Source organism: Trichechus manatus, unplaced genomic scaffold, assembly GCF_000243295.1.
Source record: "Trichechus manatus latirostris isolate Lorelei unplaced genomic scaffold, TriManLat1.0 scaffold00006, whole genome shotgun sequence".
In the NCBI taxonomy this organism is placed as follows: domain Eukaryota; kingdom Metazoa; phylum Chordata; class Mammalia; order Sirenia; family Trichechidae; genus Trichechus; species Trichechus manatus.
In genome coordinates, this window is record NW_004443942.1 from 17,590,603 (window position 1) to 17,616,519 (window position 25,917).

The 25,917-nt window shown below is 36.6% G+C and overlaps 1 protein-coding gene across 1 annotated transcript in view; it reads left to right on the plus strand.

The window, feature by feature from the left end:
• ANO3 (anoctamin 3) overlaps positions 1-25,917 on the plus strand; it is a 508,791-nt gene that overhangs the window by 113,394 nt on the left and 369,480 nt on the right. Inside the window, exon 2 of the mRNA XM_023737820.1 lies at positions 20,148-20,211. Coding sequence (XP_023593588.1) covers positions 20,148-20,211 — 64 coding nt within the window. The remainder of the gene's footprint in view (positions 1-20,147; positions 20,212-25,917) is intronic.

The window sequence follows — 25,917 nt, forward strand, 5'->3', positions numbered from 1 at the left end:
GAAAGGCCAGGCAGTTGCAAAGAAAGAAAATCGATTATCTTATATGGAGTGAGGATGAAATAAATCATCTTTATAGTCTGCTTATATGTCATTGTACATCTCTTCTTGACTCATGTCAGTGGGCAAATTTAGCCCCATTAATGGCCGTTGTGAAATGGGGCAGTGTGTATAAGAGTGAATTACTTTCTAATTATTACATGGTCTTTCAGTATATATTTAGCTCAAAAGGTTTTTAAAATGTTATTGTGACTTTAAATTGAGTGTATATTCTTCAGTAGCACACATTTTCCTTTATATAACCGTGACAGCTCAGGTGAAACTTATTCCGTATTTTATCAAGATGGAACTTCACCAGAAAGGAAGTAATTGCTTCAAATGTTATGTGGTAGAAAAAAATGCACCAGCATAACTTGTGCCCTCTTGGAGTTTAAAATCTATTACAGACTATAACAAAATCTACAAAATATTGGAACATCTACAAGAAACATGAAATACTCAAATAGAATCTTGGTTGACAAAATACAAAATATTACAGATACTTCAAACATCACATGATTCATTCATCCATTCACTCCTATCATATGAAACATCAAAATAGTATATATTAATTATAATCCCTTCTCTCCCCTGTATATTCAGTTTCTCTTTTCTGCTGGATTCTTTCCCATGGTATTTAGATATGCTAGAGAATTTTCTATTGGCTAAAATAAAATAAAAAAGCTCTCCAAGAATCCATTCTTGACCTCGTATCTCTTTATGCTTAAGAACCCCAAGAGAGAGAACAGATGATGTACATATCATTACCTTTCCCCCAAAATAACAAAACCCCACACCAATTTCTAAGAATATGATTTAATGTAATGAGTCAGGTGAACCTTATTTTTTTCAGTGGCTACCATTTTCAACATACCCACTAGCAAAATATTTTTATTTTAAACTGAGTATAATAAAGAATTATTTAAATGCTATAAATTTTTAAACAATACAAATAAGTATAAAATAGGAAAATGTAAAACTATAACCTCAATCCTTGGCTAAAATCCATTGTTTGGTTTTGATTTTGGACTTGGTCCTTAAAAAGTCAAAATGATGAATGCTGATGTTGTCATTTCTGGTGTTGCTGAAATTGTGCATGATCAATGGCAATGTGATCAATCACAAAGGGTTTCCATCGTAGCTAATCATCGTAACAAGGTATATTCCTTGGATTTTTTGTTAATATCTAAATAATAGATATTTCTTTTTAGAGCCCGAATGTTAGTTTTAAGAATAATTCATCAAATCATCAATAATTAACTCTAGAAAGTTTCACGTGGAAATCCAGATTCCTTGATTCTTGAAAAATTGTAAGATCTAGCAGCAGTTTGAGCCTGAAGGATGCCAATGAGATGAAGCTCGGTAATCTTTCCAGTTTGCCACAATCCTTGCTACCTTCTATTGTTCATTTGCCTTTTATTATCATTCTTAGTGCTGTCCTTTTTCTTATAACCCACAAGCTTCATTCATTAATGCTTCTTTCCTTGCCTCAGAGGGATCAGAAGTGGAGCAGTGGTTAAGAGGTTGGCTGCTAACCAAAAGGTCGGCAGTTTGAGTCTACCAACCACTCCTTTGAAACCCTGTGGGGCAGTTCTACTCTCTCCAATAGGGTTGCTGAGTCAGAATCGACTCGAGGGCAACTGGTATACCTTCAAGATAACTATAACCTCCTTAGAGAAGCACGTGAGGCCTTGTGTAATTTGGGTTCCCTATATCTCTGCAGTCTCACTTCTCTACTTCACCAATTGGTGTTCAAATATATCAAACTACCCACATCCTCCCAAACATTATGGTGTATGCCCTGCCTTCATTCATCCCTTCTACAACTTCCCCAGATCAAAGCAGAGTTGATCTCTGCCTCCTTTGTACCTCCATTAAACCTTGCACCTGACTCAGTTCAACCTCAGCTGAGCCTTTTACTATACTATATTTCAGTGAATAATTTATATAAATTTCTGCAATTCTAAGGTGAACATCTTGAGGTGTCTTTATCATTTCTCCCCAGCACAGAACACAGTGTCTAAAACACAGTAGGTATTCAATGTTTGATTTTATTTTATTTTTTAACATATTAATTAGCTAATGAAGAGCTCATTCTGTTTGTACACTTAGCATGACGACATTATTGTGAAACTTCAAGTAATTAAGAATATCCTTTCTTAGTGATGATTAAGATATCAAAGAACTTGTTAATGTCATTAAATTTTAAAATAAATTATGTTTTCCATTGTATTTCTAACATTGACATACTTCACCCTTACTACATACCACTTAATTTTTAGGATTAAGAGCTGCTCTTGGAAAATCCATTTGAGACCTTTAAATGAAAGGTGGTTAATTTGGTCCATTGTCACCTTAATCCAAAGACCTAATGAATAAGTTTAATATGTATTTTAAAAAGATGTTTCTCAAAAAGTCAAATAAACATTGTAAAGTGGCACAGGCTGCTGAAGGAAAAATTTCTCTGAGTTCTGTCTCACATCCTAAAGTAAGCCAAACTTAATGAAATAAAAGGAAATGCAGATCGTGAGCAAAATTGTGCAGTGTTTCAATGAATTTCTGAGAGGATTTAATAGAAAAAAGAAAAAGCGATTGATATTGCTCTCAAACTATTTCTATTATCTGATCAGTGTCAGGTATATTTTTTATCCTGACTGATTTTCACAACCTGGCTCAATTGTTCCTAGTGACTGGATTTAAGTTTTACATTGCTAGGCAATTGTGGGATCTATGTTTCTGTGGTTTTTGACACTCAAAAGAATCTGTTTCAGTCTAAAGCAGATCCAAGGATTTCATTTTGTTGTTGTTGCTGTCCTTGTTCTTATTGTTTTTCACTGTTTTGCTATAATATATGGAAGAAATTCTATATGTGATTATATATAGAGGAAATTCAGAAAAACAAGTTGTTTTATGGAATTATATGGAGACAGAATGTTCCACACTAAGAGAGAATATAAAGATTACCTGTGCAAACCTATCATTTTACAGATGGGGAAACTGAGCCAGAAGGAAGAAAAGGCAACTAACCATTCAAAAGCATTTAATCATATGTTCATGTACTCTGCATGTTATTTTCTCATTAAATGTAATCTCTGCAACAGTATTATGAGATTAGTATTACTAATACCAGTTTATACATGAGGAAAAAAGTCCAAAAAAAAGGTTAAATAAGCAAAAACTGACAGAACCGAGATTCAAACCCCATTCTCTCATTCCATCACCTATGAAATTGCCTTTGCCCCTCATTGAGAAGGAAAGACTAGATTTACCATAGTTTGATTTGTAATTCTCCTTTGAAACTTTAAAAAAATATTGAAAAACAACTCATGCCTCCCACATTTTGCATATCTTAAGAGACAGAAATACACTTGAGATGATGGGTGTAGGTGACACCAACTGACAGCTTTCCATTTCTGTCATTTCTTTAACATATATTTTTATAACCTCCTTATGATAAGGCCAGGAGCCCCAATGGCACAGTAGATAAGCTAACAGTAGATAAATAGATGGCTGCTAACTGAAAGGTCGGCAGTTCAAACACACCAGCCACTCCGTAGGAGAAAGATATGGCAATTTGCTTCATTAAGATTATAATCTTGGCTGTGGGAACCATGGTCTCCGGGAACATCTAGCTCAATTGGCATAACACAGTTTATAAAGATAGTGTTCTACATTCTACCTTGGTGAGTAGCATCTGGGGTCTTAAAAGCCTGTGAGCAGCCATCTAAGATACTCCACTGGTCTCACCCCTTCTAGAGCAAGGGAGAATGAAGAGAACAGGATACAAGGAAAAGATTAGTCCAAAGGACTAATGGACCACAGCTACCAAGGCCTCCACCAGGCTGAGTCTAGTACAGCTAGATGGTGCCCGGCTACCACCACTGACTGCTCTGACTGGGATCACAACAGAGGGTTCTGGACAGACCTGAAGAAGGATGTAGAACAAAATTCTAACTCACAAAAAAAGACCAGATTTACTGGCCTGACAGACTACAGAAACCCCGAGAGTATGGCCCCCGGACACCCTTTTAGCTCAGTGGTGAAGTCACTCCAGAAGTTCTCTGTTCAACCGGGGATTGGACAGCCCCATAAAACAAAATGGGACTAATGAGGCACTGTAGTCCAGGAACAAGGACTGGAAGCCAGGAGGCGATAAGAAAGCTGGTGATAGGGAACCCAAGGTTGAGAAAGGACAGTGTTGACATGTTGTGGGGTTGTTAACCATTGTCATAGGACAATTGTGTACTAACTGTTTAATGAGAAACTATTTGTTCTGTAAACCTTCATCTAATGTACAAAAAAAAAAAAAAGAATTATCTATGTGAGATCAAATTATCAACAGCAACTGAAAGGTTTGGTGGGAAGCGTAGGGGGCAGTGAGTTGAAGATAATGGTGATGGAATAATTTGGAAAAGGATAGTGAGAATAGCAGCACAACTGCAGAATGTAATCCATGTCACTGAATTGTACATGTAGAAATTTCTGAAATGGTGTATCTTCGGCTATGTATATTTTCACCAAAAAAAAAAAAGGTCCTCCAAGGTCGAGATGGGAGAGTGTCGACATGTCGTGGGGTTGTTAACCAATGTCATAAAACAATATGTGTACTGACTGTTCAGTGAGAAACTATTTGTTCTGTAAACCTTCACCTAAAGTACAATAAAAAAAATTAAAAAAAAAAAAGATTATAGCCTTGGAAAGCTTATGGGGCAGTTCTACTCTATCCTACACGGTTGCTATAAGTCGAAATCGACTGGACAGCAGCAGGTTTGGTTTTGGGTATATGATAAAGCCTCTGTTTTTCCTTTAGCAAAGCCTAAAATCATTTGAGTCAGGAGATTTAATAGAGAACAGTAAGGCTAATAAATGACAGGAAATGATATTTTACACTACTTGAAGGGATTATATAGCAAAAAAATAAAAAAAATCCGATTGATACTTCTTTAAAATCTCATTTAAAAGTTATGTATTTCTTTTTACAAAAAGTTCCGATATGGGAATAGAGCACCCTATATTTCTATCAGCTGTCAGATAAACTTGAAATGTTTAAATATGTCTTTTAATAAATCTCTGGGTTTTGTTCTTACAGATGCTATTGTTTGGAAATAAATATGAGGAAACAGCCTGACATTCTCTTTGAGCCAAATCCCTTCTGTGCCACACCTCCACTCATGCTTCCATCTTCAATGTTCTACACGGGATTTTCTCCCCTCCTGCTCTCAAACTACAGGGATGACTCTCTCTAGATGATTCTGTTTTTATTCATGAGCCTGAAAAGTCTCTTGTGATAGGCACACTTCGATGCTAAATGAAAAGGGAAACAATTGAAACAGCTATTTAAATACAGCAGCTGCCGTATCTGTTCACTGCGAAGTCTTCCTTTCTTTTAATAAACAAATTGGTTTAATATTCTCTGCAGTAAATTAGCAGTAGATAGCAAGATTGGTTTTTTTTTCTCTTGTGTTGGTGACTGACCATATGTACACTGATTTATATATATAAATGTTCTTGATGCCTAAGGAAAATGAACTCCCATTACACGAATAAGTTTATTAAAACCTAACTGCCTCGGGCAACTTACGAGTTTCTTTATGAATCCCTAAAATGTAAACATCTTGAAAATAAGAAATGAGAAAATGCCTACATTAAATACCAAGGCTGGTCCTGGCCCTAGCTTAATTGTCTCTTCCTTTAATGCTCTGAGAGGTGACTAATAGACTACCATTAAACAATGTATTTAAGGAGCCCTGGTCTTTCAACTGTTAAGCACTCAGCTGCTTATTGAAAGGTTGGAGGTTCAAAACCACCCAGGGGCTCTGCAGGAGGAAAACCTAGCAATCTGCCTCTGTAAAGATTACAGCCAATAAAACCCTATGGAGCAGTTCTACTTTGTCACATGGGGTCTCTATGAGTTGAAAATCAACTTGACGGCACCTAACAACAACAACAAACAATATATTTAAGCAATTGGAACTTAGACCACAACTGTCTGTTACTAGCCGAAGAAGAAGGAAAAAAGTTTAAATGCTTTCATAGTAGAGTCCTAATAGTTAATCACACAAATTGATTTCTTTCCTGAATCTGAGAATAGTATTACCATGAGATTTGACCTTTTTTACTGAGTTTAAGGATTAGGAGAAAAGAAAAGTGTCAGGCATTCATGCTACTTTTGTATTAAACAAAAAAACCAAACCCGCTGCTGTTGAGTTATTTCCAATTGAAGATCATCTCACATGTGAGAAGCTGTAGATGCTAATTACTGCAGTGAGTAATTAGCACCGAGAGATGATAGCAAAGGCACTGATTTCACTGAATGGTGCAAACAGTTAACAAGCTTGGTTGCTAAACCAAAGTTTCAAAGTTCAGATCCATCCAGAAGTGCCTCAGAAGAAAGGCCTGGTGATCTACTTCTGAAAAATCAGCTATTGAAAACTTTACGTAGCAAAGTTCAACTCTGACACATATCGGGTCACCATGAGTCAGAATTGACTCCATGACAACTAATTAACTGGTTATCATTTCCCCCCGAATCAGTCAGGCCTTAGCAATAAAAAAAGGTTTTCATAATTTATAGTTAAGTGAAGAGCTAGATTTTAATATGAGAAATATTGTTAGCTTCCAAACCACATAAATTGAGTTTGTTCTGAGCCCTTGAGTACCAGGGACTCAATGGAACACCTTTAGAGATCATCTAAGCTCCTAATGTTATGCATGAATCCTCTCTTGAGCTAATGTAGATAAGGCTGTTCAAAATACATTTGGATACTGCCAGCAATAGAGTGACATACCATATCGTGTAACCCTTAAAATTATGTCAATCCAAATTTTTATAAGGGATGCTTTCTAGACCCATTAATTTATTAAATTATATCTAGAATTTAAAGATAGCAATCACTGACTGTTTATGTCCTTTCTTCTCCTGGCTAAACATACCCAGTTGTATCAACCATTCCACGTACGTATGTGTGTGAATTTATTTTTACCCCCTTGTACTTCAGTATTACCTTTTGTGACCTAAAGATAGCCTTGGTTATCCCCTTTGTACCTTGCTGACATCTATGAGCATCATTTTATATTTTGCTTTGTAAGAGGACAGTTTTTAGTATTAAGACAAGTTGTACTCTGTCAATATCAGAAATAACCACTGAGTGTCACTGTTCTAACACAGACACTTGTGAGCTTGTTGTCATATAATGATCAACGACACCCTTGCAGAAGCCATAAACACTTTTTAATTATATGCAACACAGGCAGTGGGCTGGATGCATCAAGGGTCCTCTTATTCCACCCACAGCAGCTACTGCAGACATTTTGGACAGATTTACTGCTGCCTTTTTTTTTTTTTCCACTAGTCAAGCTTAGTTTTACATGAAGAGAATTTATTTTATTTTACTTTTCCTTCAAAATAAAAGACGGGTTATTTCCCTAAAAGTACTGTTTCTACTACCTAACTTTTGGTTGTCTATAAACAACTTCCTCTCTTGACTACTGGTAAATCTTGTTATTTCTGACTTAATTTCAGTAATATGCTCAATGGATTATTGATACAAAGGGGAAGGTAATTATTCTTTCTGAGTGTCTGTTTGTACTAGGTTTCCTGCTACACGTTCCATGTGTGTTATTTCTTTTAAATCCACAACAATGCAGTGATTTCACGTCATTGTATACATTAGGCAAACAAGATTGAGAGAAGTTAATTAACTCGGCCCAGGTTGACAGAGGTCGGTAACAAATTTGACATTAGAAGCCAAAACTGTGTGACATAAGAGCCCCATTCTTTCCACTACATCATCCTGCCTTCAGACTATACCTGCAAAATTGAGTAGCTTAGAAACTAATATCTCAATGCTTGAAAGCATTGAGATTTTAAAGGACTCATTAGATAAAGCCTCTCTTATCCCTGCCTGAATTCTGAACTGATTGAGAGATAGCATTCTAAAGACTGACAGACGGAGATCAAAAGTTCAGCTGTATAATTAATGAGAGCTGGAAAATGGGGTTTAGACGTGTGGCCAGAAGAGCTTACCTCAATTTCCACTCCTCCTCCTGAATTGGACCTAGCCTGCTAGTAACACAGCTGGGCAACCTCAAGCCTCCCTCACAGGGAAGGACCCCATACCACGTGGCAAAAGAGACAGAAACAGACCACAATGGAGATGGGAGAAGTGCTGAGTCTAGCATGGTCCAGCTCCTTCTTTCCAAACTCACAAATCACATAAACCAGATAAACCACATTTCTTAGTAAGGAAAGAAAAGCCAGGAAACTAACTCTGCTAAAGTTCCTCTACATAGGCATGTGTAGCAACTGTTCCCTGAAACAGATATGTTTTTATACATGCAATGCCAAGAAGGATCATTTCCGGCAAATCTGCTGCAAAAGACTCCTTTAAAGTGTTAAAAAGCAAAGATGTCACTTTGAGGACTAAGGTCCTCTGACCCAAGCCATGACATTTTCCATCACCTCATATGCATGTGAAAGCTGGACAATGAATAGGGAAGACCAAAGAAGGGCTGATGCATTGGAATTATGGTGTTGGCAAAAAATACTGAATATACCATGGACTGCCAGAAGAATGGACAAATTCGTCTTGGAAGAGGTACAGCCAGAACACTCCTTAGAAGGGAGAATAGTGAGATTTCATCTCACCTACTTTGGACATATTATTAGGAAGGACCAGTCCCTGGAGAAGGACATCATGCTTGGTGTCTTAGTTATTTAGTGCTGCTATAAAAGAAATACAACAAGTGGACGACTTTAACAAACAGAAGTTTATTTTCTTTTTCAGTTGAGGAGGCTAGAAGTCCAAATTCAGCGTGCCAGCTCCCAGGGAGGTTAGGATTTACAACAGAACACATATGATAATCACATCAGATCACAAAGTGGTAGACAACCACACAATACTGGGAACCATGGCTTAGCCAAGTTGATAAAAATTTTGGGGGGACACAATTCAATCCATAAAACTTGGTAAAGTAGAGGGTCAGAGAAAAGGAGGAAGACCCTCAACAAAGAATTGACACAGTGGCTGTAATAATAGGCTCAAACATAGCAAAGACTGCGAGGATGGCATCGGCCTGAGCAGTGTTTCTGCTGTACGTAGGTTTGCTAAGAGTCAGAATTAACCTGATGACACCTAACAACAACAACAACAGGCCATTGGAAGAACTTGAGTTTTTACTCCGAGTGAAATGAAAATTCATTGAATGAAGGTTTTTTTTTTTTTTTTATTGCAGTTTAGATGGAAGTTTACAGAGCAAACAAGTTTCTCATTAAAAGTTAATACACATATTGTTTTGTGACATTGGTTGCCAACCCCACGACATGTCAACACACTCCCCTTCTTGACACTGGGTTCTCCATTACCAGCTTTCCTGTCTTCTCCTGCCTTTTTGTCCTTGCCCATGGGCTGGTGTGCCCATTTAGTCTCATTTTGTTTTATGGGCCTGTCTAATCTTTGGCTGAAGGGTGAACCCCAGGAGTGACTTCATTACTGAGCTATAAAGGTGTCCAGGGTCTCGGAATTTCTCCAGTATCTTCCAGACCAGTAGTTCTTTTTTTTTTGTGAGTTAGAATTTTGTTCTACATTTTTCTCCAGCTCTGTCCGGGAACCTCTATTGTGATCCCTGTCAGGGCAGTTGGTGGTGGTAGCCGGGCACCATTCAGTTGTGCTGAGCTCAGTCTGGTGGAGGCTGTGGTAGTTGTGGTCCATTAGTCCTTTGGACTAATCTTTCCCTTGTGTCTTTGGTTTTCTTCTTTCTCCCTTGCTCCAGACGGGGTGAGACCAGTGGAGGATCTTAGATGGCCACTCACAAACTTTTAAGATCTCAGACACTACTCTACTCACCAAAGTAGAATGTAGAACATTTTCTTTATAAACTATGTTATGCCAATTGAGCTAGATGTTCCCCGAGATCATGAGTCCCACAGCCCTCAGCCAGTAATTTGGTCCCTCAGGGAGTTTGGATGTGTCTTTGGAGCTTCCATGACCTTGCCTTGTACAAGTTGTGCTGGCTTCCCCAGTATTGTTTACTGTCTTACCCTTCACCAAAGTTACCACTTATCTATTGTCTATTTAGTTAGTGTTTTTTCCTCCCACCACTTCCCTACCTTGTAACCGTAAAAGATAGTTTCTTTTTGTGTGTAAACATTTTCATGAATTTATTAGTGGTCTCATACAATATTTGTCCTTTTGTGATTGACTTATTCCACTCAGCATAATGCTCTCCAGATTCATCCATGTTGTGAGATGTTTCGTGGATTCATCATAGTTCTTTATCGTTGCATAGTATTCCACTGTGTGTATGTACCAGTTTGTTTATCCATTCATCTGTTGATGGGCATATAGATGGTTTCCATCTTTTTGCTATTGTGAATAATGCTGCAATGAACATGGGTGTTCATATGGCTATTCATGTGATAGCTCTTATTTCTCGAGGATATATTCCTAGGAGTGGAATAGGTGGATCATATGGTATTTCTAGTTTTAGCTTTTTAAGGAAGTACCATATTGTTTTCCAAAATGGTTGTACCATTTTGCATTCCCACCAGCAGTGCATAAGAGTTCCAGTCTCCCCGCAGCCTCTCCAACATTTGTTATTTTCTGTTTTTTTTTAATTTGTGCCAGTAATGTGGGGTAATATGGTATCTCATTGTGGTTTTGATTTGCATTTCTCTAATGGCTAGTGATCATGAGCGTTTCCTCATGTATGTGTTAGCCATTTGAATGTCTTCTTTGGTGAAGTACCTGTTCATATCCTTTGCCCATTTTTTAATTGGATTACTTGCCTTTTTGTTGTAGAGGTGTTGGATTTTTCTGTAGATATTAGAGATTAGGCATTTGTCAAATTTGTCATAGCCAAAATTTTTTCCCAGTCTGTAGGTTCTCTTTTTACTCTTTTGGTGAAGTCTTTTGATGAGCATAAGTGTTTAATTTTTAGACGATCTCAGTTATCTAGCTTATCTTCTAATGTTTGTGTACTGATAGTTAAGATCTGTATCCTGTTAATGCTATGTATTAGGGCCTCTAGCGTTGACCATATTTTTTATTCTATGACCTTTATAGTTTTAGGTTTTTTATTTAGGTCTTTGATCCATTTTCAATTAGTTTTTGTGTATTGTGTGAGGTGTGGGTCAAGTTTCATTTTTTTGCAGATAGCTGTCCATTTTTTCCAGCACCATTTGTTAAAAAGACTGTCTTTTCCCCATTTGATGGACTTTGGGCTTTTGTCAAAGATTAGGTTACCATAGGTTGAAGGGTTTTAAGCAAAGGAGTCATATGAGTTGGCTTTTATTTTAAATGCATCTGGCTCTCGCCTACCCCTTCCTCATTCAAAACCTAATCTCATGCTTGGCAACAGTGATAACAAAGAAACCAATTGCAAGCCTGTTGGAATAATCTAGGGTGGTAATATTGGAGGTGATGAGAAGTCATAGTTAAATTTTGGACATATTTTGAAGAGAATTGAATGAAAGTTATGAGAGAAAGAGAAATCAAGGTTTATGGATCCAAAGTTTTCTCATCAGTTGAGATAGGGAAACTATGGGTGAATTCATTCTGCAAGTAAATTTAGGAGGTTCATATGGGAATATTGAGTTTGTACATTATTCTTTCATATCAAGTGGAGATTATATAATAATATAAATGTCTGGAGTAGGGAGAGATATCTGAGATGGAGACATACATTTAAGAGGTATCAATAAATAGATAATATGTAAAACCACGAGACAAGATGAGATCACTAAGGGTAGAGGATAAGATGAAAAAGAAGAAGATCTGAAGATTGAGCTCTAGGATCTTCCAAAGTTAGCAAGTCAGAGAGATGAAAGGAATACACAAGGGAGACTGAAAAAGAGCAACTAATGAGGTTGGAGAAGATGCGAGAGTTTGGCACCATGGAAGCCAATGAGGAAAGTGTATCAAGGAAGAAGGCAAAAGCAGTTATGCCCAATGCTGCTGATATATCAAATAAGTTGAAGACTGAGAATTGACCATTGACTCTGGCAGTGAAGAGATCATTGTTGACTTTGACAAGAGCAGTCTTAGTGGAGTGGTGGTGGAGAAAAACTGATATTAGAGTATTTAGGAAGAATTAGAAATGGTGAATATAGACTTTACTTTGAGGAATTTTGGAGCAAAAAGGAACAAAGAGATTGAGAAGAAGCTACCAGTAGAACTGAAATAAAGAATTTTTTTTTTTCATTTTGTTCTGTTTTCTTTAAGGGAGTCAAAGCAGTAAAGCATCATGATTATATGGTGATGAGAATTATCAACTAGAGAAGGGAAATTTGATTGTGTAGGATTGTGTGTGTAGGTGGGAGTTACTGGGCTGATGTCCTGAAGTAGGCAAGATTAATGGCAACATCTGCATAAGTAGAAGAGATGGCCTTAGTTGGGAGTGCAGTTAGTTTATCTAGAGTATCAGGCAAGGAGGCAGGGTATATGGGTAAAGCTGCCAGCAGGTGAGTGGGAGCTGTGGAATTACACTTCTAATTGTTGCAGTCTCCTCAGTGAAATAGGAAGCAAAGTCATCAGCTGAGTGTGGATTAGGGAAGAGGTGTTGGAAGACAGGCTTTGAAGTGAGGAAAAAAAATATGAAAGAGCTTCCTAGAAGAGTGGGGGGAATAAGTGGCCCGGAGAAATATATTTTGACTGCTAGGTAGCATTAAGGACCCAGTTGAGATCATAGGTACGAATTTAAGGAGACCAGTTTACATGTGGCATGTTATTTTCCTTATGACATGTTTTGGCTGCCTGGGTATGAGCATGGAGGAGGTATCACATACACACAGACACACACACACACCATATTTAAAAAAAACAACAACAACAAATTGTTTAACATCTCTCCTATCCTATTCAAAAGATTCTTTTAAAATAATACATATGGTCACATTACAACTATATCTGAGATGTTATTTTTAAAAATAATATTACAAAGACTTAATAGCGTGTCTCTAAGTCAGTTGCCAAGCATACAATCCCTATTTTCTTTTTTCTTCTTTTTGTTTTTTTCCATCTCAGCAATTGATCCCAATTTTAAGAATAAGCAAGCATACAAACAAACAAAAAAGCAGCAACCCCTACTAACATAACAGAGTATATAAGAATTGAAAGTTATTTAGAGATCAAGCCTATTCCTCTCATTTAAAGATGGGGAAACTGAAGCCCAGAGCAGAGGAATTGGCCCAAGACTACACAAAATTCCATACAGTTCTACCCATGAAATTTCCTGGTCAAACCCCACTTTGTTTTCCTCAAAACCAGATTAGATTTCTTATTTTATGATATGGCCAGGGGTATTACTAGTGCCGAGTTTGGCAGTCTTGTAGGAGCAAATTGCTCAGAGTTTGCATTGTAGAGATACTTTTGCAGAACAGGTGTGCAGAAAAAAGCCTATGCTAATTCCTAGCAGATGCTCAATCTAACTTCTCCTGTGTATTCAAGGCTCAGCTGAAGCAAAAGTAACCCATTCCTGTGTAATATCGTTTGCATTATTATGATAATGGCTCTACTGTTGCCTGGTTACCCCTTTACTTTCTTAATTGCCTCTTCATAATGTGAGTTTCATAAGCTTTGGCAACCCTGTGGCAAATACAAAATTACGTATCATTGCCCCTGTCATTAGTTTTCTAATTTCCATTTGGAATTAAAGCTCTATATTCCTGGATTCTTTCTATCTCTGCCATAGCGTGTGGCCTTGGTTAAGTAATTAAATATTCTAGGCCTCTAGTTTCTTAACCTGTTAAATGAGGGAATTGGACTAGATTGGTAGTTTAAATATATTTAAAGTGGCAGCATCCATGATATATCATAAATAAAAATGAAGCTTTTTAAAAAAATTTCTACTAGAGGTAGGTGGGCCACATTTGTACCCATTTGGCCTTTCATTTAACTCTCTCCTACTGTCCTGGGTATCCTTAAGATATCTACATAGAACTCAAATGTTCAAGGATCACAATTTTAAAACCACTAGGCTGGAGGTTCTAATATTCCTTCTGGCTCTATCATTTTATAAACATATGCTGTTATGTTGCAGGGGATTGTGTGTGTGTGTGTGTGTGTGTGTGTGTGTCTATGCAAAATGAATGAAAGACTCAGGCATAAGATGTTTGTGCAACTATAGTTGCAAAGGCGCTTAAATACCTTATATTATAAGCTGTTTTATTTCCCCCCATTGATGTAGGCAATGTGGGAAAAGCAGATTCAATGTGAGAATGAGGTAGAAACCTATGCTCTTGTCTCATGTCTAAGGCCTGTAACATAGATAAACCTACATCTGGTAGAAAGAATTTTTATCATTAAAAGTGGTGCAGTGATTAGGTAATATTATAATTTGAAAAGTGAAGGAGAGACTGATGATTCAGTCCTGCTAAACTCCAGGTACTGGGCACAGGCTGTGAAAGCACCTGCCAAGATCCAAGTAGCGTGCCTGTCTCCACGTGGCTGCTGTCTCATCCAATTCCTTATATGTAAGCTAAAGTTTACCCATTTCACATTTACATAGTTTTAACTGTGCTTTTGGAATAGAGAAAACTTTCTTTTTGGGCAATTTTAAAGACTTAAACTCATCACCTTTTAAATGTTGTGTTTAGTTACATGCAGCAAAGGCTAATGTAGATTAACCTCTATATAATGTTTTAGTATTAGTGATTTGTGTGTAATATAGCTAGTCACCAGTGAGGAGCAGTAATGCAGCATTAACAGCTTACCCATTAAATTCGTGTTAAAGTATTTTATTATTTAAAGATAATTTTGTCAAATTTCCAACATTCATTATTTAAAAAAAAGAAAAAGAAAAAAAAAACACTGCCCTCGAGTTGGTTCTGACTCATAGCAACTCTATAGGACAGAGAACTGCCTCAGAGGGATTCCAAGGCTGAAAATCTTTATGGAAGCAGACTGCCACATCTTTCTCCCACAGAGAAGCTTATGGATTCGAACTGTCAACAACTAGCAGCTGAGCACTTAACCACTGTGTGACCAGGGATCCTTATATATATGTATTACCTATGTAGATAAATTTATATAATGTGAGGAATTAAAATGGGTCGTACAATAACAGTTTTTGAAGATTCTTTTTTCATCTAAGCATGTATCATATCTTTCCATATCAATACCTACATATATCTCATTAATTTTAATGACTGCAAAGGATTGTACAGTTTTGAAGTACAATTTATTTTTTTAAGATTTTTTTTCAGTTTTTCACTGTTACACACAATATGGAAACAGGCATCATTGTATATCTATCTTTTTGTCTCTATGCATGTATTTCAGTAAGATAAATCCCCAGCTGTGGGACTACTGAGTTAAGTAGAAGGAAAATTTTAGTTTTTGAAGGTACATTCAAATTACCCTTCAAATGGGATTTGCCACTTTGAAGTCCCACCAACAGTGTATGAAAGCACTCATTTGTCAACACATTGTAACCCTGACTAATATCAATCTTTAAAAATATATTGGCAATCTTGTAGGCAGGAAATAATATATAATTTGTGCTTTTTAGTTGTCAGTAGGGTTTCACACTGTTTTTCAAGAATAATCTCCCTATACAGGTCAAGGAATTACTAGACTCTGTAATGGTGTCTTGGTTTCTTCTTTCATTCAATTGTTAAGACTGAATGTTTTTTAACTTTAAATTCTAATATTTAAATGAGTCGGAACCAACTCAATGGCAATAGGTAACAAGTAATTCCATAAGAGTTAAATCCTTATGACTGTCTCTTTCCGGGAAACTGAAATATAGGATGTGCTGTCTTTATACTGGTATTTTAGATGATTTCTGAGGCTTAAAATTCCTGGGGATAAAGTAACTGTATTGTTCCAACCGTGGAAGAAAATAACCACTTTGAAGTATTTGTTCTGAAAGTACTTAAAAAGTTGTATTTTCTATTGTGATGTGCACAATTTTATATAATCTATAGCTAATCTATATAATGGTCATACATACACACATATGTGTGTATGTATGTATGTGTATAGTACACCACCAGGGCCCCATATATGTATATATGCATCTAGTTGCCTCATTGCTGTCAAGTGAATTCCAACTCATAGCAACCCTATAGTACAGAGTAGAACTGCCCCATAGGTTTCCAAGGCTATAAATCTTTATGGAAACTGACTGCCACATGTTTCTCCTGCAGAGCAGCTGGTGGGTTCAAACTGCCAACCTTTCAGTTAGCAGCAAAGTGCTTAACCACGGCACCATCAGGGCTTCTACATATATGCATATGTTATATATATTTTTAATGAAGGATATAAATTTTTAGCCCTAATGAGCCTTTGAAAATCTAAAAATGCCCTGTCTGATCTCATATAAATTGAAATTACTTGTATGGAATTATTGGTTTGTGGCTTCCATTTTGCTCCATTTTTTTCTGGGTTATATGTAGAACATGCATCCAGATGCAACGTAGGAGAAGACTTTGAGTCATATTTATCTCCCTTTGTCCTAATTTCTCTGTTCAGATACTTTATTATTTTCTTCAATGACTAATCTCCTTCCTCCAAAATTAGAATTAAGATCAGTTCTTTTTTTTCCCCCCATCTCTAAATATGTAGCTTTTACTTAAGGAAAAAGTCTCATGCCATGTTATTTAAAACAAAAAGAAGTTTAAAGGCCACCCCCCATTGTTCTAGCAGCCTGTGGTTCTCTTAGAGTCCTGGGCCTTATCTTCTCTGATGAGTGAGTCAGTCATTCTGCAGTGGATCTCATTATTCGCCACCATGTGTCAAAGACTTTGATATAGTTTCCTATTGCTTCAACTTTTTCTAGTTCTCCTGGAAAGAAGTATTGGAAATAGAGTCTTTGAAAATATAATTAAGATGAGATCGTACTGGATTAGGGTGGGCCCTAAATCCAATTCCTGGTGTCCTGATAAGAATTCCATGTGAAGATTACAGGGAAACAGAGACACACAAGGTGAATGCCATGAGATGACAGAGGCAGAGATGGGAGTGATGCAGCTGCAAGCCGAGAAACACCGAGGATTATCAATAACCACCAGAAGCTAGGAGAGAGGCATGGGCCCAATTCTTCCTCAGAGGGTTCAGAAGTAACCAACCTTGCCAACATCTTGATTTTGGATTTACAGACTCCAGAACTGTGAGATAATAAATTTATGCTGTTTTAAGCCAATCAGTTTGTGGTAATTTGTAGCAGCAGCTGTGGGAAATGAATATAGCCTCTCTTATGGTAGCCCCATTTTCCTCCCATGCTGTGTCTAAGATGAGTCCTTTCTCATGTCGTAACTCTTTTCGAGGTGCCTATCTTTCCTTAAATTTTAGGCTAGTTGATGCCATAAAATCTCCGTTCTCTGATTGAAGGAAAGTTATGATTCAGTAGATTATCCAGGTTTTTCTTGTTGTTAGGGCAAGAGCAACACTCCTTCCTGTTGTCTATATTCTAAGCGGAATACTGACAGATTAGTAAGTAAGCCAAAGTAAGCCGGTGCTTACCTTGCTTACTGGGTAATCTGCCGCTGTCAGGTATTGTAAATTTGAAAATAGGCTCTAATTCTGAAGAAAAGTACTGTGGGGTTGGGAGACAGACAGATGCCAGTCACACCTTGATGCAGAATCTTTGATATGGTGAAAAATGTGAAATTGTTCCCTACAGATGATGTCATAAGCAAGGTAAAGCACCATGCTTACCTTACTTTCCATAATCTTCTGCACACAATTGTCAGATTAATCTCCCTAAAGCTTACGTTTAATAATTAGGGTCTCTTCCTCAAGATCCTTCAGATGTAGTTAACGACACAGTGGAAAAGAGACTGTATTTTACCTTTGATGACTTTCAAATGAGTGGGTTGCAGCACTATATGTTGCTCAGTTTCCTTGTAATTGTGCCATTCTCTGCATTTGCTGGTCTGTAGTTCAATTAGCTATGAAGTTTTTTCCAATCTTCTCATTTTCCTTTCCTTCCTCTCACAAAGCCTTTAACTCTCTATCTGTTCTGGTTCCATTCTTTAACTCGTTATTTCTCACACCTGAAATAACCTTGTAATCTCTTTGGCCTATCCCAATCCTTTCCACTTTTGAAGTTCAGTTTAAATTCTATCTCTACTTAAAGACATTAAGTTCAAAATTATTATGGCTATTCTTAACATCTATCTGGTCTATGTTTCCCCAAAACTATTTTTTCTGGTTCATCACATTAATAGCATAATTTGCAACTGTAAATATCCTTCTTCAAAGACACAGAAATGTTTGGCAAGAAAGAATAAGGAAGAGACCTAGGCTCAAGTCTCCACTCTGACTTTCAAGCTTCACATCTCACACCAAGTCCCTTACACATGCTTGGCCTTAGTTTGCTCATCTATGAAATAAGATGTGCTGGATTAGACAATCTCCAAGGTCTATTTCAGTTTATGACCCCGTGAACTGGTATTTGAAGACATTCCATACAATATTGTATAAGCCCATACTCTTATAAGAACATTCAAACTTGAGAATAAATAGTAGACAAATTACAGAATGGTAGTCCTATTTCTATTACTATGTAAAACCAATTTTATTCAGTTGTCATGCTACTTAAAATGGGTGGGAAGAGTACAGTACTGTATAATTTCCTAAGGTTGCTGTAACAAAGCACTATAAACTGGTTGCTTAAAACAACAGAAATTTATTTTCTAAGGTCCAGAGGCTAGAAGCCGAATTCAGGGCGTCAGTAGGGCTGCGTTCTCTCTGAAGGCTCTAGGGGAAGATCCTTCCTTGTCTTTTCCAGTTCCTGATAGCCTCAGGCATTTCTTGGATTGTGGCAGCGTAACTCCAGTGTATGCCTTTGTCTTCATTATAGCCATCTTCTTTCTATATGTGTCTGTCTCTATGTCTCTTCTCTTTTTATAAGGACATCAGTCATATTGGATTAGGGCCCATTCTGCGCCTGTATGACCTCATTTAATTTAACTAATTATTTCTGCAGTGACCCTGTTTCTAAATAAGTTCACACTCACAGGTACTGGAGGTTAGGACTTCAACATATCTTTTTGGAGTACACAATTTGAATGATGACAATTACCTATGAAATATATTAATTTGATAAGCTTAGTCAACATTTAAAGACATAAAGAAGCCTACTAAGTACAATGCACTGTGCTAAATCCTGATAGATTGGAAATGGTGTCAATGATACAGAAATGAATTAAATGTATGGCAGGTATCCTTAAGGAATTCATTGCCTAATGATGGTGGCATAAGATAAAGGAATTACTGTAATTATAGGCATAAGAGGCTGTTGATGGCTACCATTTACGGAATCCCTACTATAAACAGGACCTATGCTGGGGACTTAATATATAAAAATTCTAATTAACATATGCAAACCCTAAGTTTTACAACAACATTCCAAGGTAGTTATTATTATTCCTATTTTGAAAAAGAAAAAGCTGAGGTTAAAGATTTCAACAATCTCTGCAAGGTGACATAGCTAGAGGGTAATGGGGATGTACTCTCCATTACATCCTGTTAGGTCTCTTTCATGCCTAATGTGAGGCCTGGATACATTTATGTAAAAATACTTATTAAAAAGGAGTGATTATTTCTAAGTGAAGATGTGACTTAAAATGTTGCTTTTTGAGTTCTAAAAAATGAGCAGACTTTCCATTGAGCTAGTGGGTAAAGAAAGCATTCTAGGCACAAACAAGAGAGTGAGCAAAAACTCAGAGATGAGGAAGCACAAGTCATGTTCAGGGAAAACTGGTGAGTTAACAAGGCTACAAAGAAGGACAGGGAGTGAACAAGGGAGAAGATAAAGCTTTAGGTTGTGTGAGCAGAATGTTAGAGAATCGTGCTACTTTGGTTAAATATAATTGGAAAATCTGGCCAGTCTAAACTCTTTCAAATATGACAGCTAAATCGGCTTATGTAACAGTGAACAGAACCTACCCACCTGCTTAGTTTCTAATGCAATTTTCTGAAAATTGTGCCTTCCTACACATTTCTTCAGAACTAATTTGACCTGTGCCAGATAGTAGTTCTGCCACAGCTATAGTCAACAAGAAAAGCTTTTATTTTTTTTATTTTTTGGTGGTAATTTTCTATTCTCTTTCTGGTCTACCGAGTTTCTAAGCAATTTTTATCTTGCTCTTTTGTTTGCTCTTTCAGGCTTGCAGAAGTTGTGCTTATCTCATCATGGGCTTGAGAAAAGTGCGTGGGCTGCCGAAGGCAAGTACATTAAGGGAGTTTTGAGGATGGGGTTTCAGGAGCTCCACCAACTCCACTCTTCAATATAACAGGAAAGTAACTCCAGAGCCTTCACATGGTGTAAAAACTTAACATAAATTTTTAATATCATATCAATGTTTTATTGCTGTATGAGGCACTTTAGTTCATCATAAAGTGTGCAAAACATACCCATAATTTATTTAGTTTTATCCTGTGTTTCCAGTGAAATTTCATTTACTTCTAAATGTCTAATACAAGATCTTACATACAAAAACTTATGCAGCATTTATTTTTTAGAAACATAAAATAATAACTTGGAAATCTCAGTGAGTATCTCAGTGAGTATTAAAAAATTAATCAGCAAAAGACCATTATGGAAACAATTTAATGAAAATTTATAACATTTTATGTGAAAATTCAGTGTGGATTTTATATAATCACTGTTTAGTTTATGTACATGTCTTAGTTGCCTAGTGCTGCTGTAATAGGAGTACCACACATGGGTGTCTTTAAAATATAAATTCATTTTCTCACAGTTCAGAAGGCTAGAAGTCTGAGTTTAAAGTGTTGGATCAAGGGGAAGCTTGTCGTCTCTTTCAGCTTCTGTAGCCCGGTGTTCTTTGGTTCCTCTGTGATCCTCACATGGCATCTGCCTTCCCCAGTGTGTATGTGTCTGTGTCTATTCTGCTTTTTTTAATAACTCAGAAGTAATTAAGCTTAGGATCCCACACTGTGATTACATTACATTAGATTGTGTTATGGAAGGTAATGTGCTCTACCTAAAGGTAACTGATACAATGATGAGATTAAATCATAATAGCATTGGCTAGGATTTCAATACATATTTTGAGGGACACAATTCAATCCAAAACAATACGTATAGACACCTGTCTACATATATATTAGCAAGCTGCCTTAGAAACTTTTTAAAAGTTAGCAGTAAAGCAATCCATAATAGATGAAATCGGATAAATGCAAAGTACACTTACTAATAAATTCATTTTTGAGGTCCAAACTCCAAGAAAGAGAATCAGGCTGTAAGTTAATCAATTAAATTATCAGGGTTAGACAGGGACTAGGTCACTCAGAAGGTAGACTGCTTAAACATGGGAGCATGAAAAACAGAGAAGCAAAAAGTTGTCAATACCTATTGGAAAACATTTCATGGAAGACTTTACTCTGGCCTGAGTTTCCTCTGCCATCAACACCAATCAAGACAGATACATCAGGCTATCATAACCTAATGCTGTTAACCTTTAAAATCATGTACTAATTTACCCTGCTTTGATTCTAGGCTTGACAGAAACCTTTGGATTGAATGAGATTTCCAGTATGTGTGCATAAGTGTATTGTGATGTGAATGTGTGTTGTGATGTGAGTGTATGTGACGAGAATTATGTGTTGGACACATGCTTCAATGTCCAGTCCCCAAGGCAGTGCTATTCCCATGGCATAAAAATCATTTTATTTGTATTGAATTAGCATTATTAATATATCCTGTGAACTTAGTTACCATGATGCTATCTCTTAAAAAGCTTCTGCTTTCTTCTGCCAATGTCAGATTTCTGAGACTATAACTGCAGATCAATTTCTCTCCATAAGTAAGATAAAAATCACCTGAGGATGTCTACAGGCAATCAAACTTCTAGCTTTTCTGTGGCATAAAAACTGTTATTATCCTTCTTTAATACTTCAATATTTATTATTTTTCATGCCTCTCTTTTACCCTGTAATATTCATTATTCTATTTATTTTTTCATAACAATAATTTACCATATATTTAATGTGCTATATTTAAATTTTATTTTTATATTTTTATCTCTCTTCTATAATTATACTGTAAACTGCATGGAAGAGTTTTTTCCTTTATTCCCCCTCTTTTGTTCATTATTCTCAGTGCCTGGATGGTTCCTGATATAGACAGTAGGTTCTTAGATATATTGGTGAAAAAATGGATTACACAGTAATGTGTCTTAAAAATGTAGAATTGACAGAAGCTTATGCAGTATTATATTAATTTCCCTTGCGTGGATTGTAACATCAGTTTGAGCTCCCTAGATCTTTGCTTTGTTATGTGTGTTCTTCTGGAGATAATTATTATTAGCCAAACTCATGACTACTGTGTTCGCATCTATAGTATACAACAGAGCAATAATTGCCTCCCACACTAGGGACTGATGGGTCTTCCTGTCTTAAATGAAGCCAGATTGGTAAGTCTGGGGAGTTACACATGATTCTTCTGGGAAATTGATCCAGATGTTTCCCTGATTTTATTAAAATTTCGTCCTTCTCTTAACAAAGTCGTTATTCTGCTGGACATTGTAGGTGGTTCAATATCAAATGAATATACAGTTCTTCCATTTTCTTAGGAATTTTATTTTAAATTAATTCCAGCTTCTTAGAGGAGAATGTAATTTATTTTTCCAAATCATAAATTGTTCCTGTTTTACCATTTTGTGCCTACCACAAGAACCTCTAAAAGCCCAGTCTTAACACCCAGACAGTTTATTCTGGAGACAAAAAGAGGACGTTAATAGACTGCACACACACACACACACAGACACACACACAAAATGCAATGTAGTGACCTTCCTTCATTATGTCATGTACTCATTCATTTATTATTTTATAAAACCATTATTGTGGATCTCCTTTCCAACATTCACTGAGCTAGGTGAGAGAGTACATGAACAGAGGCTAAAAAGAACAGTGGATTCAGAATTAGAAGAACCAGACTAAATCAGACTGAGCCATTTAATAGCAGTGTGACCTTGACAAGTCACTTTATTTCTATGAATCTCATATTTTTTATTAAGAAAATGAAGGTGATAATTCATACTTTACATAATTAATTTTTTGTATGAATGTAAGGCTTTTTCATTATCACATAATAAAAAGTTTTATAGTATAAAATATAAATATTATAATAAAATCATCATTAAAATAAAAGGAGGTATAATAGAAAGAAAGAGATGGAGATTGAGAGAAATGGATCATGATTTTGAGAGTTCTTTTCTCAATTCCAAAATTCAGTAGGAGAAAAATAAATGTATTTATAATAATATATAATATATGACTGTTCATAGAGAGATATAAATACAGTGTTGTGGGTCCAAATTGGAAAGATTCTATTTCAGTGTTCCAAATTCAGTAGAACCTGATTGAAAAAATGCAGTAAGATGATAGCATTTGAGTAAAGTCTTAAAAAGAAGGTAGCATGCTATTTGTCCCCTTTTATAAGATGGCTTAGGAAATGACATATTGAGCTAGTATTGCATAGAGTCAGCTATGTGGGCTTTTGAGTCAAACCATCATGTCTGTGTTCTAACCCTGGTTATGTAATTTCCAGGTGCGTGATTTTGAGTATGTTACTTAATCTCTCTGCTCCTCAGTATCCTCATTTATAAATGCTAGGTAACAGTATTGATCTCATAAGGCTGTATGACGATTGAGATAACTATACATTTTACATTATACTTTATTGTTGTTGTTTCTTCTCACTGAGTTGGCTCTGACTTACTGTGACCTTATGTATAACAGAATAAAATATTGCCTAGTCCTGTGCTATCTTCATGATCATTGGTATGTTTGAATCCATTGTCGTGGCTGTTGTATAAATCCATCTTGTTGAGAGTTTCCCTCATTTTTGCTGACGCTGTACTTTACCCATCATGATGTCCTTTTCTAGAGATTGGTCTTTCCTGATGACGTGCATTATGTATTAGTTGGTGATATTCTACTTATTATTGCTCTAACTATTATAAGTCATGCAGAACACAAACTTCCTGTTGTCAAAAAAAAAAAAAAAAAAAGATTTTGAGGGATGCCATGCACAGATAAGAGCAGGGCTTTGGCGTTATAATGGAGTAAGGCAAGTTGGTCAGCCTTCCCTTCCTGTTTCTTTGTCTTCTGTATATTAATGCCTCCACTTTCTGAAGATCAGGTTGTCCAGGGACCCACTGCAATCAAAATCTGTGCTCAGAAATTTTGTTCCTCTCTGTTTTTGAGACTCTAGGCTACAGGGCTTAGAAAGCAAAGGAAATAAGCTAAATAAGTGGTAAATGAATCCATGTCACAGTGGTCATTACTAATGGGTTTTCTATCTTTTCCATTTTCAATAACAGATGTTCAGTGAATGTAATAAGTCAAAAAAAGCAAGAAATAAGACTCTATATGGGTAATCTAACCATTCTCTCAAACTGAAAATCATGCTACATACATATATAGACCCATCATCATCATCACCATTATGCCATTTAATGTTGTATAAAGATTTGCAGCTTATAAATCACATTCACTTACATTACTGGATTTAATCCCAACAGTTTTATAAATAAGTATTATCATTCCTATTTTACATGTGATACTTTTATTATTTATGTAAGTACATTTTCTGGAAAAAAAAAAAAAAAAGCCAGCTGTAGGTGATCACACCTTCCAATGGAATCCAGATGATGTACCATTCATTAAATTATCTATAAATGCATAAAAAATCTACTTCAGATGGGCAACTGAGAGTTTTCTCTATCTCTCTAGTCTCCATCTGTCCCTCACTCCCTATCTCCTCAGTTTTTGTTAACTTCTGCTCTTTCCCTTGATTCTGGAACCATCCTGAAGGTCTTTGCTTCAAGTTTCTGAAAGAAAGTTCACATGAAACACAGAACACCTTAAAGCTTTCAAGACTCAGGCAGGGCATGTGAGTGAGTTAGTAGGCAGCCATGATATCACAAGGGAATGATAAAAGGAGACTTGTAATGAATTGGAGATAGAGTTAGAGGGAGGATGTCAACTACTCAGATTTACTTGATCCTTGGCTAGTGAGAATGTTGATCAATTTTAACAGATTCTTCCATTTTCCAAGAGAAGCTGCAAATCTGGATCTTTATGTCAATTTCTCAATTAATTTATATATATGTATCTGTATCAAGTAGGCCTAATAAAACAACTTCAAGGCCAGATTTATCTACCTGAAGCCTCTGCTTGATATCTCTGCTTTCAGTTTGAAACCTCTGCTTTAAACTTTTAGAATTTTGAGAGGGGACAAAATAAATGAAATATGGCCCTGTTAATATTGACTGTATTTCATAGTGTAACTTTCATGACTTATGCTGATGAAGATGCTGTCTCTACTCTCATTTAATACAGAACTTTCCCACCAGGGGCAGAGCACTGAAGAGGGGAATAGAGAATAAAATTGTCTCCTACTACTCACAAATGAGGTAGCCGTGGCTCAATATTTGTCCTAGATGAGGTAACTATAGGTTCTAGGTTGGCAGGGACAGTCTCTGTTTACATTGTTGTTCCAGTGTAATTATTAATATCACCCCCTTTGATACTCAAAAGTGTGGAAAATAAATTATGTAATCACACTAGAGATGTAGCCATTGACAGAACAAATTCAGATGGCTGCAGAAGGACAAGTAAATGATTGCTAGGACTGAGGTCTGAGACAGATGGGTACCAGGACTTGGAGGAACTGCAAGGGCAACAGCACAAGGGGAATACGTTAGACTAACAGGTAACACAGAGGGCAGCAGCAGGCTCCCTGCCTACAGGGGGATACCATGGGAGAGCCTATGCAGGGGCAACCATGAGGGAAAGACATAAAGAGCCCCCTACCTTCACCACAGGAAAGTAGAGCCCCATCACTTATGTCAGTGTCTGGGACCAGCTAACCCCCTCCCTCCCACGCATGCACATTGAATTCCAG